At 48.2% G+C, this 20,271-nt stretch overlaps 1 protein-coding gene across 11 annotated transcripts in view; it reads left to right on the plus strand.

Moving 5' to 3' along the window:
* The window catches only part of cfap61 (cilia and flagella associated protein 61), a 383,529-nt gene that overhangs the window by 195,009 nt on the left and 168,249 nt on the right, over positions 1-20,271 (plus strand). For 10 of the 11 annotated variants that reach the window (XM_085981775.1, XM_085981777.1, XM_085981776.1 and 7 more), the window contains 2 exons: positions 13,959-14,054; positions 15,762-15,930. In XM_085981775.1, the coding sequence (XP_085837901.1) occupies positions 13,959-14,054; positions 15,762-15,930 (265 nt within the window). Of the gene's footprint in view, positions 1-13,958; positions 14,055-15,761; positions 15,937-20,271 lie in introns of all 11 variants that reach the window. The other variant, XM_085981778.1, reaches the window with a different exon arrangement.

Raw genomic sequence — 20,271 nt, forward strand, 5'->3', positions numbered from 1 at the left:
GAAGAAACGGATGGTGATCGACTATAGTTAAACGATCAACAGGTACACCCAACTAGACGCCTACCCGCTACCCCGCATATCAGAAATGGTGAACCAAATCGCCCAATACCGGGTGTTCTCCACCATCGACCTCAAGTCAGCGTACCACCAGCTCCCTATCAGACCAGAGGACCGCCCGTACACCGCCTTCGAGGTGAACGGACGCCTCTACCAATTCCTCAGAGTCCCCTTTGGGGTGACGAATGGGGTCTCGGTTTTTCAGAGGGAGATGGACCGCATGGTCGATGACCACCACTTGCAGGCAACCTTCCCCTACCTCGACAACGTCACCATCTGCGGCCACAATCAGCAGGATCACGACTCGAACCTCGAGAGGTTCCTGGAAACCGCACAAAAACTCAACCTCACCTACAACGAGGACAAGTGCGTTTTCAACACCACGCGCCTCTGCATACTAGGCAGCGTGGTGGAGAATGGGGAAATCGGACCAGACCCCGACCGATTGCGCCCCCTACGGGAGCTGCCCCTGCCCAACACTCCCAAAGCCCTGAAAAGGTGCCTGGGGTTATTTTCTTATTATTCCCAATGGGTCCCCAACTACTCCGACAAAGCCCGCCCCCTCTTGAAAGCATCCTCTTTTCCGCTCTCTGCTGAGGCCCACGCCGCCTTCAAAAGCATTAAGCAGGATATTGAGCGGGCCACGCTACAGGCAGTGGACGAGAACACTCCATTTCAAGTGGAAAGTGATGCGTCTGACTTCGCCTTGGCGGCCACCCTCAACCAGGCGGGGCGGCCCGTAGCTTTCTTCTCGAGGACCCTCCAAGGGCCCGAGATCAGACACTCCTCCGTGGAAAAGGAGGCCCAAGCCATCGTGGAGGCAGTGCGCCACTGGCGCCACTACCTAGCCGGCAAACGCTTCACCCTACTTACCGACCAGCGGTCGGTAGCGTTTATGTTCAATAATAAACAGAGGGGGAAGATTAAAAATGATAAGATTCTTAGGTGGCGGATCGAGCTCTCCACCTTCGAGTACAACATCATTTACCGGCCAGGGGCCCTTAACGAATCCCCTGACTCCCTCTCACGAGGGATGTGTGCCAGCGCCACCGGGGATCGGCTACAGACCCTCCACAACGACCTCTGCCACCCAGGGGTCACGCGGCTGTTCCACTTCATAAAGTCCCGTAACTTACCCTACTCGATTGAGGAAGTTCGGTCTCTGACCAGGAACTGCCGCACTTGCGCTGAGTGCAAGCCTCGGTTCTACCGCCCAGATAGAGCCCACTTAATCAAAGCTACACGGCCCTTTGAGCGGCTCAGCTTAGATTTCAAGGGCCCCCTCCCGTCCGTCGACCGCAATGTTTACTTCATGAACATTGTGGATGAATACTCCCGGTTCCCATTTGCCTTCCCCTGCCCAGACATGACCAGCGCCACGGTCATTAAATGCCTCAACAGCCTGTTCTGCCTGTTCGGTATGCCGAGCTACATCCATACGGATAGGGGGGCGTCCTTCATGAGTGAAGAGCTACGCCAGTACATGCTGTCCAAGGGGATCGCCACGAGCCGTACCACCAGCTACAACCCCCGGGGTAACGGCCAAGTGGAGCGAGAGAACGGGACAGTATGGAAAGCAGTCACTCTAGCTCTAAGGACCAAGGCCCTCCCTATCTCCCGCTGGCAGGAAGTCCTCTCGGATGTGCTCCATTCGATACGGTCGCTATTGTGTACGGCCACTAATGCCACGCCTCATGAACGAATGTTTGTCTTTCCCCGGAAATCCACCTCAGGCGTATCCATGCCGTCATGGCTCTCCACCCCAGGTCCGGTACTCGTGCGAAGGCATGTGAGGGGCCACAAGACGGACCCTCTCGTGGAGCCAGTACACCTACTCCACGCCAACCCCCAATACGCATATGTCCGGCACGCCGACGGAAGGGAGGACACCGTGTCCATAAAAGACGTCGCCCCAGCCGGCATCGACAACAACCACGGCAATAGCAGCAACAACGATCACAGCAACTCTTACCCACCCACTACTCTTTCAACACCCCCGGAAGAACATCGACCAACGGCACCCCCGCCAACTACCCCTTCAACAACCCTGGCGGCACCCCCGGCAGAGACCCAGGAGACTACCGGGGACACCCAGCCGACACCCGCGACACCACAACAGCCACATCGGTCGCAGAGGACTATCAAACCCCCGAACAGACTAAATCTATAGAAGGGGTGAATGTGATGAAATATTCCATTCATCACTGCCTGTGACTGTGGTCGGTTTCAGTGTCATTTCCCTTCCCCCAGTCCTCATTGTATTGTTTATTGGAATGTGCTGTGTGTGTAGGGCTCCGCCCATACCTGGCCCCTTTTGTAAGCTAGCTCAGTCTGGCCTCAGTCTCCAGAAGGAAGATACCTCTCTCTCTTACGTGTTACTTTCTAAGTTAATAAAAGCCTTGTTTTGTTTCGCTAACATCGAGTCTCGGAATTATTGAGGCACATCAGTCAGGTGAGGGGAAATTTAGAAATCTAAAGAGAAAGGTCAAGGCAATAGAGCAGTGTAGCGATTTGGGTAAAAATAAGTAGAGTGTGACATGGAGGGACAGAGAGTTGAATGATAGCAGTGCAGCAGAGAATAAGGTCAAAGCAGGGAATAATGGTAAAACATTTAAATTAAAGGCTCTTTATCTGAATGCACGAAGCATTCATAACAAGATAGATGAACTAGTGGCACAGATAGAGATAAATGGGTTTGATCTAATAGCCATTACAGAGACATGGTGGCCAAGGTTGGGAACTAAATGTTCCAGGGTACTTGACGTTTTGAAAAGACAGGCAGAATGGAAAAGGAGGGGGAGTAGCCCTGATAATAAAGGATGACATTAGGACAGTAGCAAGAAAGGATCTCGGCTCGGAAGATCAGGAAGTATCAGTATGGGTGGAGATAAGGAATAACAAGGGGCAAAAAAAACTGGTAGGAGTAGTATATAGGCCCCCTAACAGTAGCTATACCGTTGGACAGAATATTAATCAAGAAATAGTAGGAGCTTGCAACAAAGGTAATGCAATAATCTTGGGGGACTTTAATCTTCATATAGACTGGACAAATCAAATTGGCAAAGGTAGTCTGGAGGACGAGTTCATGGAATGCATTCGGGACAGTTTCCTCGAACAATATGTAATGGAACCAACAAGGGAACAGGCTATCTTGTGTCAGCTGTGGCTCAGTTGGTAGCACACTTGCCTCTGAGTCAGAAAGTTGTGGGTTCAAGACCCACTTCAGGGACTTGAGCACATAAAGCTAGGCTGACACTGCAGTGCAGTGCTGAGGGAGTGCTGCACTGTCGGAGGTGCCGTCTTTCAGATGAGACGTTAAACCGAGGCCCCGTCTGCTCTCAGGTGGACGTAAAAGATCCCATGTCACTATTTTGAAGAAGAGCAGGCGAGTTATCCCCGGTGTCCTGGCCAATATTAATCACTCAACCAACATCACTAAAAACAGATTATCTGGTCATTATCACATTGCTGTTAGTGGGAGCTTGCTGTGCACAAATTGGCTGCCGCGTTTCCCACATTACAACAGTGACTCCACTTCAAAAGTACTTCATTGACTGTAAAGCAATTTGAGACGTCTGGTGGTCGTGAAAGGCGCTATATAAATGCAAGTCTTTCTTTTGTATTGTGTAATGGGTTAATTAACAATCTCATAGTAAAGGATCCTCTGGGAGTGATCATAATATGATAGAATTTCACATTAATTTTGAGAGTGACTTGCCTAAGTCGAAACTGGAGTCTTAAACTTAAATAAAGCCAATTACATAGGTATGAGGGGCGAGTTGGCTAAGGTAGATTGGAAAAATATGGTGGTAGATAAGTAGTGATTAAAAGGGAAAAAATAGAATAAGAAAGAAAACTAGCAAGAAATATAAAAGCAGATTGTAAGAGTTTCTACAAGTATGTAAAAAGGAAAAGAGTAGCAAAAGTAAACGTTGGTCCTTTAGAGGCTGAGACAGGAGAAATTATTATGGGGAATAAGGAAATGGCAGAAATGTTAAACAAGTATTTTGTATCTGTCTTCACAATAGAAGACAAAAAAGCATACCAAAAATGGTGGGGAAACAAGGGTTTAATGAGGGTGAGGAACTTAACGTAATTAATATAAGTAGAGGAAAAAGTACTAGAGAAACTAATGGGACTAAAAGCCAATAAATCCCCTGGACTTGACAGCCTATATCCTAAAAGAGGTGGCTGAAGAGATAGTGGATGCATTGGTTTTGATCTTCCAAAGTTCCCTAGATTCTGGAATGGTCCCAGCGGATTGGAAGGTCACAAATGTAACACCGCTATTCAAGAAAGGAGGGAGAGAAAAAACAGGGAACTACAGGCCAGTTAGCCTGACATCAGTTGTCGGGAAAATGCTGGAATCCATTGTTAAGGAAGTGGTATCAAGTCACTTAGAAAATCATAACATGATTAGGCAGAGTCAACATGGTTTTATGAAAGGGAAATCGTGTTTGACAAGAGTTTTTTGAGGATGTAACTAGCAGGGTAGATAAAGGGGAACCAGTGGATGTAGTATTTTTGGATTTCCAAAAGGCATTCGATAAGGTGCCACATAAAAAGTTATTACATAAGATTAGAGCTCATGGGGTTGGGGGTAATGTAGTAGCATGGATAGAGGATTGGTTAATGGACAGAAAACAGAGAGTAAGGATAAATGGATCTTTTCAGGTTGGCAGGCTGTAACTAGTGGAGTGCCGCAAGGATCAGTGTTGGGGCCTCAGCTATTTACAATCTATATTAATGACCTAGATGAAGGGACCGAGTGTAATGTATCCAAGTTTGCTGATGATACAAAGCTAGGTGGGACAGTAAGCTGTGAGGAGAACACAGGGGGCTGAATTTTCTCAATGGGGGCGCATTGGGGGCAGGACAACTGTTTGTCGGGTTTCAGTCCTGCCCCCAACGACATCCGGCCAGGGAATTTATCGGCCAACCCACGCTATTTTCTCTTGATTGATCTTGTTAAGCCCGCCCTGCGGGCTTAGCCGGCCAATTAAGGGAAAGCCGGTGACAGAGGACGTCAGCGTATGATGTTTCATCTGTTAAAGATTCCGGCTCCGTGTTGAAGAGCTGGAGTCCGAGCTTCAAACACTGAGACACATCAGGGAGGGGGAGAGTTACCTGGACTCTGTGTATCACGAGGTATTCACACCAATTAGATTAATTAATTCAGATGTAGTCCGTGGCCAGGGTCAGGATGGTGTGACTAGAAGTGCGGCAGGTACGGGGATCCAGGAGGTAGTGTTGGAGGAGCCGCAGCCCTTGCACTTGTCCAACAGGTTCGAGGCTCTTACTCCCTGTGAGGATGGGAACAGGGACTGCGGGGAGGATGAGCAACCTGGCCACAGCACCGTGGAGCGGGGGGCCATTCAAGTGGGGGGAGTTAAAAGAAATGTTGTAGTGGTAGGGGATAGTATCATTAGGGGGATAGATAGAGTTCTTTGCAGCCGAGAGCGAGAGTCCCGAAGGCTGTGTTGCCTGCCCGGTGCCAGGGTTAAGGACATCTCCTCTGGACTGGAGAGAAACTTGGAGTGGGAGGGGGAGGATCCAGTTGTCGTGTTGGTACCAACGACATAGATAGGACAAGGAAGGAGGTTCTGCTGAGGGAGTTTGAGCAGCATGGGGCCAAATTAAAAAGCAGAACCACAAGGGTAATAATTACCTGAGCCACGAGCGAATTTGGCTAGGACAAATAAAATTAGAGAGTTAAATGCGTGGCTCAAAGACTGGTGTGGGAGAAATGGGTTTTGCTTCCTGGGACACTGGCACCAGTACTGGGGCAGGAGGGAGCTGTTCCGTTGGGACGGGCTTCACTTGGCCAGTGCTGGGACTAGAGTCCTGGCGGATCATATAACTAGGGCTGTAGAGAGGGCTTTAAACTAACTAGTCGGGGGGAGGTTCCTAGAGAGCAAATAATAAAAATGACAACAGAGAGCAGTGGGGAAATTAAAAACCAGAACGTGTCAGGAAGGGGCAGAAGGTATGGAGTAAAAGGTAAAGTAATAAAAAGGGCAAAAGCAGGAACTAAGTGTCACAAAACATCTTTGAAAGTTCTCTATCTGAATGCACGTAGCATTCGTAACAAAATAGACGAGTTAATGGCACAAATAACTACATATGGGTATGATCTTGTGGCCATTACAGAAACATGGCTGCAGGGTGACAATGCCTGGGAATTAAACATACCAGGTTATTTAACGATCAGGAAGGACAGGCAGGAAGGAAGGGGAGGTGGGGTGGCTATGTTAATAAAGGAAGGAATCACTGTAATACAGAGAAATGATATTGGGTCAAAAGATCAGGATAATGAAACAGTTTGGGTGGAGGTAAGGAATAATAAGGGGAAAAAAACCCTAGTGGGCGTAGTCTATAGGCCTCCGAACAGTGGCAACTCTGTTGGACGGAGTATCAATCAGGAAATAGTTGAGGCTTGTAATAAGGGAACATCTATAATTATGGGGGATTTTAACTATCATATTAATTGGACAAATCAAATTGGGCAGGGCTGCCTTGAGGATGAGTTCATTGAGTGTATTAGGGATGGGTTTCTTGAGCAGTATGTAACTGAACCGACCAGGGGGCAAGCAACCTTAGATCTGGTCCTGTGTAACGAGACAGGATTAATTAAAAATGTCCCAGTAAAGGATCCCCTTGGAATGAGTGACCATAACATGGTTGAATTCCATATTCAATTAGAGGGTGAGAAGGTTGGATCTCAAACAAGTGTGCTAAGCTTGAATAAAGGAGACTATGAAGGTATGAGAGCGGAATTGAGTAGAGTGGATTGGGAAAATAGATTAAAGGGTAAGACGATACATGATCAGTGGTGTACATTTAAGGAGTTATTTTACAACTTCCAAAAAAATATATTCCACTGAGAAGAAAAGGGTGTAAAAGAAAAGACAGCCATCCGTGGCTAAGTAAAGAAATTAAGAATAGTATTCAACTAAAAACAAGGGCATATAAGGTAGCCAAATCTAGTGGGAGGATAGAGGATTGGGAAAACTTTAAAAGACAGCAAAAAATAACAAAAAGATTGATTAAGAAAGGGAAGATAGATTATGAAAGTAAATTAGCAAAAAATATAAAAACAGATAGTAAGAGTTTTTATAGTTATATAAAAAGAAAAAGGGTGGCTAAAGTAAATGTTGGTCCCTTAGAGGATGAGACCGGGAAATTAATGGTGGGAAATATGGAGATGGCAAAAACACTGAATGAATATTTTATATCAGTCTTTACAGTAGAAGACACTAAGAATATCCCAACACTGGACAAACAGGGGGCTAAAGGGGGGGAGGAGCTAAACACGATCAAAATCACTAAGGAAGTGGTACTCGGTAAAATAATGGGACTCAAGGCGGATAAATCACCTGGACCTGATGGCTTACATCCTAGGGTCTTGAGGGAAGTGGCGGTAGGGATTGTGGATGCATTGGTAATAATTTTCCAAAACTCCCTGGACTCGGCAAAGGTCCCGGCAGACTGGAAAACTGCTAATGTAACACCCTTATTTAAAAAGGGCAGTAGACAGAAGGCTGGAAACTATAGACCGGTTAGCCTAACATCTGTGGTAGGTAAATTTTGGAGTCCATTATTAAGGAGACAGTAACAGGACATTTGGATAATCATAATTTAATAGGACAAAGTCAGCATGGTTTTATGAAGGGGAAGTCATGTTTGACAAATTTGCTGGAGTTCTTTGAGGAAGTAACATATAGGGTGGATAAAGGGGAACCAGTGGATGTAGTGTATTTAGACTTCCAAAAGGCATTTGACAAGGTGCCACAGAAAAGATTATTGCTTAAGATAAAAAATCACGGGATTGGGGGTAATATTCTGGCATGGATAGAGGATTGGCTATCTAACAGAAGGCAGAGAGTTGGGATAAATGGTTCATTCTCAGACTGGCAATCAGTAACTAGTGGTGTTCCGCAGGGGTCAGTGCTGGGTCCCCAACTCTTTACAATCTATATTAACGATTTGGAGGAGGGGACCGAGTGTAACATATCAAAGTTTGCAGATGATACTAAGATGGGAGGGAAAGTAGTGAGTGAGGAGGACATAAAAAACCTGCAAGGGGACATAGACAGGCTAAGTAAGTGGGCAGAGATTTGGCAGATGGAATACAATATTGGAAAGTGTGAGGTTATGCACTTTGACAGGAAAAATCGTAGAGCAAGTTATTATCTTAATGGCAAGAAACTGGAAAGTACTGAAGTACAAAGGGATCTGGGGGTCCTGGTGCACGAAACTCAAAAGGTTAGTATGCAGGTGCAGCAAGTGATTAAGAAGGCCAATGGAATGTTGGCTTTCATTGCTAGGGGGATAGAATATAAAAATAGGGAGGTATTGCTTCAGTTGTACAAGGTATTGGTGAGACCGCACCTGGAATACTGCGTGCAGTTTTGGTGTCCATACTTAAGAAAGGACATACTTGCTCTCGAGTCAATACAAAGAAGGTTCACTCAGTTAATCCCGGGGATGAGGGGATGGACATATGAGGAGAGGTTGAGTAGATTGGGACTCTACTCATTAGAGTTCAGAAGAATGAGAGGCGATCTTATTGAAACATATAAGATTGTGAAGGGGTTGGATCGGGTGGATGCGGAGAAGATGTTCCCGATGATGGGTGAAACTAGAACTAGGGGGCATAGTCTTAGAATAAGGGGCTGCTCTTTCAAAACTGAGATGAGGAGGAACTACTTCACTCAGAGGGTGGTAGGTCCATGGAATATGCTGCCCCAAAAAGCTGTAGAAGCTACATCATTACATAAATTTAAAACAGAAATAGACAGTTTCCTAGAAGTAAAGGGAATTAAGGGTTACGGGAAGCGGGCAGGAATTTGGACATGAGTCTAGGTTCGGATCGGTCATGGCCCTGTGGGTAGCGGAGCGGGCCCAGAGGCCGTGTAGCCTGATCCTGCTCCTATTTCGTGTGTCTGATTCTGTTAGATTCAGGAGATGGTTCTGTGATAGTGGATTGGCGGTTAGGATCAGATCAGCCATGATCTTATTGAATGGCGGAGCAGGCTCGAGGGGCTGATTGGCCTACTCCTGCTCCTATTTCTTATGTTCTTATGTTCTTAAGATGAATTGTCAACGTTTGACAACTTTGAGAAGCTGTTCTAAGGTGAGCCCTTGTACTGAAGGCTCACCAAACCTCTTTCCTCAGCAGAAATCAGACGGCTGCTGCATCTGAGAATGCAGCAGCCATTCTGTCATCTCTGCCGTTGAGATGAGGCACCTCCGGATCCCCAAGGGTTGAAACCTGCAGGAAGAAACAAAGGTAAGTAAACTTTTTCTAACACTTTACACTCACCTCTCATACTTACCTCTCCACACTTGCACCCATCACTCACCTCCACAGTGGACTTTTCGATCCCTCTCACTCCCGCAGACCCACTGCTCGCCTCGCTGACCCTGGCGAGGTTCGCAGCCGTCGGGAAGCCCGCACTTGCAGGGGTAAAATGGGGATAAGCCTCTTAACTGCCTGTTAACTACCTTTTAATAGGCAGTTAATTGGCTGTAATCCTCTTCCTGCCTCAAGGAGATGGGTCCCTGCGCGAGTCAGGGACCTGTCTCCCGGGACGATGGCGCCAGTTCCCAGTTTCTGCCATTTTCCCGGCAGTTCCGCCTCCATACCCGCCTCCCCAGGGCTGGCAAAATTCCCGCCAAAGAGTCTGCAAAGGGATATAGATAGGCTAAGTGAGTGGGCAGTAAGGTGGCAGATGGAGTATAATGTAGGGAAATGTGAGGTTATTCACTTTGGTAGGAAGAATAGAAAAACTGAATATTTTTAAATGGTGAGAAACTTTCAAATGTTGGTGTTCAGAGAAATTTGGGTATCCTCGTGCAAGAAACACAGAAAGCTAGCATGCAGGTACAGCAAGTAATAAGGAAGGGAAATGGCATGTTCGCCGTTATTGCAAGGGGGTTGGAGTATAAGAGTAAGAAATCTTGCTACAATTGTACAGGGCCTTGGTGAGACCACACCTGGAGTACTGTGCACAGTTTTGGTCTCCTTATCTAAGGAAGGATATACTTGCCTTGGAGGCGGTGCAACGAAGGTTCACTAGATTGATTCCTGGGATGAGAGGGCTGTCCTATGATGAGAGATTGTGTAGAATGGGCCTATACTCACTGGAGTTTAGAAGAATGAGAGGTGATCTCATTGAAACATACAAGATTCTGAAGGGGATTGACAGGGTAGATGCTGAGGGGTTGTTTCCCCTGGCTGGAGTGTCTAGAACTAGGGAACATAGTCTCAGGATAAGGGGTAGGCCATTTAAGACTGAGATGAGGAGGAATTTCTTCACTCAGAGGGTTGTGAATCTTTGGAATTCTCTGCCCCAGAGGGCTGTGAATGCTGAGTCTTTGGCCTAGAAATTCGGTATCGCCGCGTTTGGGGCGCTAGTCCTGGCGATGCGCAAAGTTTAGCGCCAGGCGCAATTTAGCACCACCTAGCGCGATATTGGGTTGCAGCGCCCCTAAAGATGATTGCGGCACTAAATCAGGCGCTGCACGCTACTCTTAAGGCGCTAACCCGGCGGCGCAACCCAATTTTGCGGCGGCGGGGTGCAGCGAGGGTGCTGTCAATAATCACTTTCCCTGAGACACACTGGCGCCGGCCAGCTCTTAAAGGGGCAGGTCAATTGGCATCACCAGACACACTCACTGCCTTGTAGGCCTTCAAAGCGGTGGGAGCCTACATGTGGCGCACCAGCTTAGCAAGACATGGAAAGGGTGAGGCAGAGGGCGGAATGCCTCACTGATGGGGCATTGGCTGCTTTGGTTGGCACAGTGGAAACAAGGCCAAGGAAGATGGTCGGAATGTGATTTATGTTTTGGACAGTCTCCCAGGTGTGAGAGGCAGTTATGTGTCAGTGTATTAGTTTTGCTTTCTGTTGCCATAGCTTTCTCATGTTTGAAGGAACCACATTTTGTGTAATGAAACACTTTCTTCATTTACAATGGCCATGCCTTCTATTTACATGCATCTTGCCCTTCACAGGCTTGGGGGTATCAGACCGGTTCCATTCCTGTTCTTGGAATGGCAGCAAGCATTCCGTGAGAGGGGCCTAGAAGCTACTTCTGATCAGCCTCTGACGTGCAGCCTGAGAAGAGCCGCTCGTGTAGAAGTTCAGGCCAGCAGGCATCTTCTCAGCCACCGACAGAGATGTCCTGCACCTTATCTGAGGCTGCAGATCTGGCAGAAGCAGCTGGCACAGCTCAGTCACCAGCTCCTTTCTAAATCGCAGCCTTCTGACACACTGCTCATCTGGCATGTTCATGTCGGAAAACTGCTGTCGGAAAACTCTGCCAGTGTAAGGTCTGCTGTGGCGACGTCTGTTGGCCCTCCTCCGTCTGGCCATGCCCGCCCCCCTCTCCCAGCGTCTCAGTGCCCTTTCCAGATGATTCAGCAGCACGACGTTCCCCTCCAATGCAGCCCCCATAATAAGTACCCACAGGAAGGTTCCCCATTGTCAAGGCTCACCAACAGCAAGGTGATGGTCAGAAGGCTGAAGATCGTCTGCTTGCGCTGGCTCAGTGGTGAAATGGCTCTCAGTGTGCAGCTCAGCAACTCTTTGTAGCTCTCGAGGAAGTTGTGCTCCAAAAATGGCTGCCGCTTTTAAACCACACCAGTCCCCTTTAAATAATGCTCCTCCAGCCCAAGAGCGACTTGGTAAGGTCCAGGTAAGCTGTCACTATTAGCGCCAGGCGCTACGGAGGGGGGCGCCACTGAATTTACGGTCCGGGGCGCCCAAAAGGCGTTGCACACTCAAATGACATCATAATCAGCCTGCGCCCATGAGTGGGCGCTAAGATTTAGCGCCGGCGCTAAATGCATGCTCAATATGGGGCGAGGCGCCTTGCGCCCGCCCGGAAATTGGCTAGCGCCCCATTTCTCGGCCTCTTTAGGCGTTAATCGGTGGCGCTAACAACCGAATTTCTCCCCCTTTGAGTCTATTCAAGGCTGAGATAGATAGATTTTTGGACTCTCGGGGAATCAAGGGACACGGAGATGGGGTGGGAAAGTGGAGTTGCGGTCGATGATCAGCCATGATCTTATTGAATGGCAGAGCAGGCTCGAGGGGCCATATGGCTTACTCCTGCTCTTATTTCTTATGTTCTTAGGTTCTTATGTTGTGTCAGCATGTTATGATTTCTTAACTTGACAGCTGCAACTGGTCTATAAAAGCTCCCATTTCATAGGTGTTCACTTTCCAAGGTTAGAAGCTGTTGCTTACTGCATTTGGAAGACAGATTGAGCTTTATGCTGCTTGCAAGTGTTTGGAGCAAACTCTTTATCCAGTGTCACCTCATTGGAACAACCTCTCTCACCATTGACTGATCGCTTCTGTCATTTCAACCTCACCTGCCATCTATTCCATCAGCATCGGTGCCCTTGATGCTCACCTTGGTCCTCAGAATCCCACCACAATCAACAGCACCAGGCACACCAGCAGCACCAACAACAACATCAACCTTCTCCGCAATCAGCTGGTGCTGCACAGGACACGGCATTAGCACCCGACCACATTGCTGCCCGGGACACCCAGGGATGGCCTCACCATAGCCAGATTTACTTCACTTGACGCTGTACACCCTGGCTGCCACATGGTGTGCCAGGTTGGTACCACCCCGCACCAATACCATAAAGCATCCCTACAATGCCCAAGCCATTCCTTTCACACTCATCACCATTGTGGGGTGTACCATTATGTCTCATCATTGACTGCAACTCACTAAGCCACTTCCAAAGGTGCACACAAATCTGTCCGAGAACAGAAAGAATTGAAAATAAAGGTTTCACTGTTTGACAGCACATTAACAGAAACTTCACATGAACATTGGCTAAAACACCCAAGTGCGTTGTTAGTTGGTATGATTGGACTAGGAGGAGGGTGAGTGTGAGGGGTGGCTAGTGAGATGGGGAAGTGATAATGTGGATAGAGAGGGATGGGTGGAGGTGCAAGGTAAGTTGGTGTGAGTCAGGATGTGCAGGCGTAGGGTAGGGAATGCACATTGCTTTTATCTGTATGCATCTGGTAATTGTACAAAATATTAATCTGAAAAATATTTATAAATTATTTATATATTTAATAACTTAAATAAAAGACTTGATTTTAAACCAAGAAGACCATTATTAACTGCTGTCTTGCTGGTACTTTTACCTCGATGAAGTCAGCCAGTGCGAAGGGCACTGGGAGTCTGTGCACAAGACTCATTAATGCCCTGGTTTTATTTTTAATTAGAGGGCATCCCTATAGTGCAACTGGAGCACTTGAGTTGTATTTCAGCTGCACAGCATTGAATGGGAGGCCTCAATTAAATCATTATTTTAAAAATCCTCTACCTAGTGCCATTTCTGCTACCCTTGCTACCCCTGTCCCTGTGCCACCCTTGCCCCACTACCTTGTGCAGCTCCCCACCATGCCAGTTAATCATGCTGGCACTCTAGGGCAGCCAACAGCTCTTGATCAGCTGCTGGTGCTTGAAATTCTGGGTTGTTCCCCCTGCACCCCCATCCCCACCACCGCCACCCCCACCTTTGGTGCTCCCAATATATTATTAGCAACATGCCTAAGAGCATCAGAAAAATATTCAGATGATCTCTCACATTATTGGATGAGGTCAGCGCATTCCTGCACAGGCTTGCAGAGGCCCGGAGCAGCTCTGGCAGCAGTGACATGGCCTGAGAGCCAGATTATTGTCCTTGTGTTTCATAAAATAAATTTCACGCTAGTGTCGATGTATAGAAAATGCAGACTCTTTGCCCGCGCCCCCTCCCCACCCTCCCTAATCAGCTCCATGTTTATTACTGCTTAGCTCCATGTTTATTACTGCTGATTTAATGCATTTGTTGATTTATTTATTTGATGCCTTTATTGCAGCCCACACCTGCGGTTTAATAATATTACTTTTATTTCAACGTGTGGACTTCCTGGAATTCATTCAAGCTCTGTTTGTAGTAGATTCCAAACCAGAAGGTATGTGTACCAACTGATATAAATTATCTGACATGTTTTGTTCATACTTTATTTCTAGCACTGATGAGATATTTTGACCCCCTCCCCCATACCTACCATAGCAGTATAATTTTGATGATCATAAGCGGCTCCCTTGGCTCAGTAGTAAGCACTGCCATCTCTGAGTCAGAAGGTCATGAGCCAGACATGTGTACGCAATCTGGGCTGACACTTCAGTGAAGTGCTGAGGGTGTGCTGTGTTGTCGGAGGTGCCATCTTTTGGATGAGATGTTAAACTGAGACCCTGTCTGCCTGCTTAGGTGGATATAAAAGATCCATGGCACTATTCGAAGAAGAACAGGAGGTTGTGCTGGTGTCTTCCCAACATTTATCCCTCAACCAACACCATCAAAAAACAGATTATCTGGTCATCTAACTCATTGCTGTTTGTGGCACATCACTGGGTGTAAATTGGCTGCCACCTTTGCCAACAAAACAACAGTGACTACACTTAAAGAGTACTGCATTGACTGTGAAGCACTTTGGGACGTCCTGTGGACACAAGAGGCGCTATATATGTTCAAGTTTTTCTTTCTTAGCCATAAAGCAGAAATTTGACAAGTGTGCCAGAGAATAATATGAGCTCACATACAACTAAGCAGTACATATAATCTGATGGAGCACTGCAATTTGTTTTGAAGAAAAATTGAATAGTGCTTTAGTTTGATCTGCTACCTGTTGGATTTTCATTTCTGATTGCTCTGAATTACCCACAGAGATTGTTAGTCATTGTGGCAGGAGAGCATTATTGTTTTTCCTACCACCTGCACCATTTCATACTCATGGGCCCAGAAATTAGGATCGGGTGCTTGCCGCGCGTGCAAGCCCCCGATCTGCACTCACCCTGCGCGCTGACATCTGAAGCCCGGGCCTGCTTGCATTTCCTGTCACTGGCCCGGTTCAGATGTCGGCGCGATGTGCTTACCTGATCCAGCGGCGTAGTTAGTGCGATGTGCCGGCTGGGATCAGGTGAGCACTGTGCAGCCAATCAGGGGAGGGGAAACTTCATTCATGAGTTTGATAGTAAAGACTGTCAAACTCATGAAAAGTACGGGCGCCCAAAAGACTAGTTTAACTTTAATTAAAATTTTAAAAAACATCCCAATAATTAAATAAACTATAAATAACTTTAAAAAACTATTTAAAACAATTAATAACATTTTTGAAAATTTTTTTTTTTTACGAATTCGGGTCTAAAAATAAACTTACCTTACTGTACAGTCCTTAAAAACAATGAAGCTGTGGAAAAAATGTAATAATTTTAAATAATAGACCACTTACCTTCAAGAATCCACTACTTACGCCTCCTTTTTTCATTTCCAAAAAGTCCAGGCCCTTGCACACGCGCAAACCTGTCAAAACGAAGGAAGTTCAACGCGTGCGAGCAGAGTCCTGCGCGCACGCGTTGGACCTCTTAACCCCTTAGTTCGATGGAGAGGAAATGCCGGTTTCCCGCGCATGCGCTGTGCATGCTGGAATCCGGCAATTCCTCCGGCCACACGCGTGAGTACACCGTCCGTACTCGCGTTGGGAACGGAATTACTGGCCCATGGTCTCTGACTGTAAGCTTTGCTTAACCCATAGTATAAACAGTAATCTCACTGGTCCACTTAATTAATTCTAGAAAGACTAGAATTGTCACTTAAAACTATTCCTTTCCCTCTGCAGCCACAGCTATGAGCATGACGATTACACACTGATATCATTGGAGTCATGGGTTAATGTGGTGATTGGCAAGATGATTGGTATAGACAGAGCTGCCAAACATGTACTAGTAACAGGAGACACAAAGGTGTCATATGAACATCTAATCCTTTGCACTGGACAACAGTACCAGGTAAGTGTAAGTACCCACTTAAGCAAAATGTGTAGTATTTATGATTATTAAAATTGTCACCACAGACCCATTCTCATTCCATTCCTTTTCTCACTAAATTTCTTTCCTCTGCTCCTCTCTCAAAGGCGTTGACTCCTTGCTGGGTTATAGTTCCAAGTGACCACACTTTGCACGTAAGGCTAACAGTGAGTGCCAATGGCTGTTTGATTACAGAGCTTATCCCAGCCAATCCAATCCTCTACTTATCCCTCAACCAACATCACTAAAACAGATTATCTGGTCATTACCTCATTGCTGTTTGTGGGACCTTGCTGTGTGCAAATTGACTGTCGCGTTTCCTACATTACAACAGTAACACATTTCAAAAGTACTTCATTTGCTGTAAAGCACTTTGGGAAATCCTGAGGTTGTGAAAGGTGCCATATAAGTGCAAGTTCTTTCATTTGAAGTCCATACGTGCGCACTTCCAATGAACCTGAGACCTGTGTTGCTCAGCTACTTATGGAGAAACAACTATCCACCTTGCCCACCAAGTCAAACCTCCCTGCAGGCTCGCCCCACCCTAGCTCTGAACCTGCATATCTCTCTCTCTCTCTCGATTATCTCCTATCTCCCCTCATACATAGATACATAGAAGATAGGAGCAGGAGTAGGCCATTCGGTCCTTCGAGCTTGCTCCACCATTCAATGAGATCATGGCTGATCATCCAAATTCAGTACCCGGTCCCTGCCTTCTCCCCATATCCCTTGATCCCTTTAGCCTTAAGAAATATATCCAACTCTTTCTTGAATATACTTAATGAACTGGCCTCCACCACCCTCTGTGGCAGAGAATTCCACAGGTTCACCACTCTCTGGGTGAAGAAATTCCTCCTCATTTCAGTCCTAAATGGCTTACCCCTTATCCTTAGACTATGACCCCTGGTTCTGGACTCCCCGGCCATCAGAAACATCCTTCCTGTATCTAGTCTGTCCAGGCCTGACAGAATTTTATAGGTTTCGATGAGATCCCCTCTCAATCTTCTAAACTCCAGTGAGTATAAGCCCAATCGACACAATCTCTCCTCATACGTCATTCCTGCCATCCCAGGTATCAGCCTGGTGAATCTTCGCTGCACTCCTTCCATGGCAAGACCGTCCTTCCTCAGGTAAGGTGACCAAAACTGCACACGATACTCAAGGTGTGGTCTCACCAAGGCCCTGTACAACTGCAGCAAGACATCCTTGTTCTTGTACTCGAACCCTCTTGCTACGAAGGCCAACATACCATTTGCCTTCTTAACCGCCTGCTGCACCTGCATGCTTACCTTCAGCGACTGGTGTACAAGAACACCCAGGTCTCTTTGCACTCATGCCCTCTCCAAGCTCATCTTGTCTTTGAGACCCACCTCCACAGCCATTCGGCCGGTATTTATGCTCCACTCGAGTCTCCTCCCACCCTATTTACTTCATCTCATCCTATCAATATATCAAATAAAAATAGAAAATGCTGGGAATACAGCATCTGTGTAGAGAGATAGGAAGGGTTAGCATATCAGGTTGATGACCTTTCATCAGAACCCTGTGGTAAACCACTTTTATCGTTCACTACCGTTACACTATGGTTATCACTGTTATATCGTTACACTATGGTTATCACTGTTTACACTGTTGTATCACTACACGAGGTCGCCTCTTGCCACGCTGTTATACCTGGGCTGACCACTGCTGACTCCGCCCATAGCTCCGCCTACTTGCCCAGGTATAAAGGTGGTCGACTGGCTGGTATTCCTCCTTGTTGGATCCGATCACCCACGAGGGTGGGCTCTGTTATTTAGCCAATAAAAACCTATAGTTACTTTCTTAACTCGTCGCTTTTCATTGGATGAATTGATAGGTATATCAATTTTATTGGCTAAATTTTAAAAATGTCTAACGAACCGTCAGACCAGTCAGACGCCCAGCTACAACAGCCACAGCAGCCGGCCTGGCTGCGAGCCCTCCGACCGCCGTACCTGGATCTAAACCCACAGGCAGCAAACTCAGCCCTCGACTTCAAACACTGGCTGAGCTGTTTCGAATCCTACCTGGGAGAATCCGGCGTGCCTCAGAGATCCAAACTAAGAGTGCTGACCGCCCAAGTGAGCCCTAAAGTATTCGCACTCATACAGGACCTTACTACATACGAGGCCGCCATCAACCTGCTGAAACAGCAGTACCGGAGCCCGGTAAATTCTATGTATGCCAGACACCTCCTAAGATCCCGCCCGCAACAGCCAGGAGAGTCTGTAGATGAATTTTTACGGGCGCTACAAACACTCGGCAGGGACTGTGACTTTAAAGCGGTAACGGCTGCAGAAAATACTGAAGAGAATATCCGCGATGCCTTCGTGAAAGGCCTTCGGTCCGACTACTCACGGCAAAGACTGCTCGAATCAAAGGACCTTGACCTGAACACAGCTGCAGCCCTCACCCGCTCCCTGGAAGTGGCCCATCGGGACCTCGAGGCGTATTCCAGGTACTGTACTGCGCGACCCTGGGACTCCGGCCCGACCCCGGCCGCAATACCCCTCGCAACGCCGCCTCCGGGACCTACCTCAGCGTCGGCGTCCCAGAACCGATCGGGACCGCCACTCCCGGTACCAGCTGCAACATCGGACCCCCGCGATCGGGCCGCCGGCTGCTTCTTCTGTGCAGGCGAAACACCCGAGGACGCGCTGCCCTGCGAGAAACGCGACTTGCTCCCATTGCCAGAAGAAAGGCCACTTCGCTAAGGCCTGCAGGGGGAGAGCCACAGACGCCAGCAGTGCCTCATGCGAATTGTGGGGGCGGCCATCTTTCATCCAGGCCACAGATGCCAGTATCCCCTCGTGTGAGTCGTGGGGGTGGCCATCTTTGATCAAGGCAACCGACACCAGCAATGCCTCATGTGAGTTGTGGGGGCAGCCATCTTATTCAACCTCGTGGGCGCCGCCATTTTGTCCACCACAGTCGACCGCCACCTTGTCGCCAGACCCGACCACCGCCTCACCTGCAGACTACAGCAGCTCGCTCAGCCATACACTAGCCTCCGTCACACTGGACCAAGCTCACCCGCATCACCTGTCCAAGTCCATGATGGACATCAAAGTAAACGGCCACGCCACGACCTGCCTGTTCGACAGCGGAAACACGGAGAGTTTCATACATCCAGACACGGTGAGCCACTACTCCCTCACTGTCCGGCCAACGCGCAACCGGATCTCGATGGCATCGAGGTCCCATTCTACAGACATCAGCGCCTACTGTATTGTGACCCTGTCGGTTAGGGGCACGGAGTATAAAAATTTTAAACTCCTCGTCCTGCCCCAGCTCTGCGCTGCCGTCCTACTAGGGCTGGACTTCCAATCCCACCTACAAAGTGTCACTTTGGCATACGGTGGACCCCTCCCCCCACTCACAGTCGACAACCAGCAGCCTTTAAACCGCACACCGCATACCACCTGCGGCCTATCCACCCTCAAGGTCCCGCCCCCCTCCCTGTTCGCTAACCTCACCCGCGACTGTAAACCCGTCGCCACCAAGAGCAGGCGGTACAGCGCCGGGGACAGAGCTTTTATTAGCTGTGAGGTGCAGCGTCTCCTGAAGGAGGGCATCATCGAGAGGAGCAACAGTCCCTGGCGTGCCCAGGTCGTAGTCGTTAAGACCGACGATAAAAACCGCCTAGTCATCGACTACAGCCAAACCATAAACCGGTACACCCAGCTGGACGCATACCCACTTCCCCGCATATCTGATATGGTCAATCAGATTGCGCAGTACCGGGTATTCTCCACCATCGACCTTAAGTCGGCCTATCACCAACTCCCTATCCGCCCTGAGGACCGCCAGTATACAGCCTTCGAGGCGAACGGCCGCCTCTACCACTTCCTTAGGGTCCCCTTCGGCGTCACCAACGGGGTTTCGGTCTTCCAAAGGGAGATGGACCGGATGGTTGACCAGAACGGGCTGCACGCCACGTTCCCCTATCTAGATAACGTCACCATCTGAGGCCGCGACCGGCAGGACCACGATGTTAATCTGGAAAGATTCCTCCGTACGGCCCAACGGCTGAACCTCACCTACAATAAGGAGAAATGTGTGTTTAACACCTCGCGCCTTGCCATCCTCGGCTGCGTAGTAGAGAACGGAGTCATTGGCCCCGACCCCGAAAGAATGCGCCCCCTCATGGAGCTTCCCCTCCCCCACTGTCCAAAGGCGCTGAAGAGAACCCTGGGGCTCTTTGCCTACTATGCCCAATGGGTGCCAAATTATGCAGACAAAGCCAGACCCCTCATGAAGTCCACCTCCTTCCCCCTGACGGCAGAAGCGTGCGCAGCCTTC

The sequence above is a fragment of the Somniosus microcephalus genome, chromosome 3 (assembly GCF_052327205.1).
Source record: "Somniosus microcephalus isolate GS21.2 chromosome 3, FLI_Smic_1.0, whole genome shotgun sequence".
Lineage (NCBI taxonomy): Eukaryota > Metazoa > Chordata > Chondrichthyes > Squaliformes > Somniosidae > Somniosus > Somniosus microcephalus.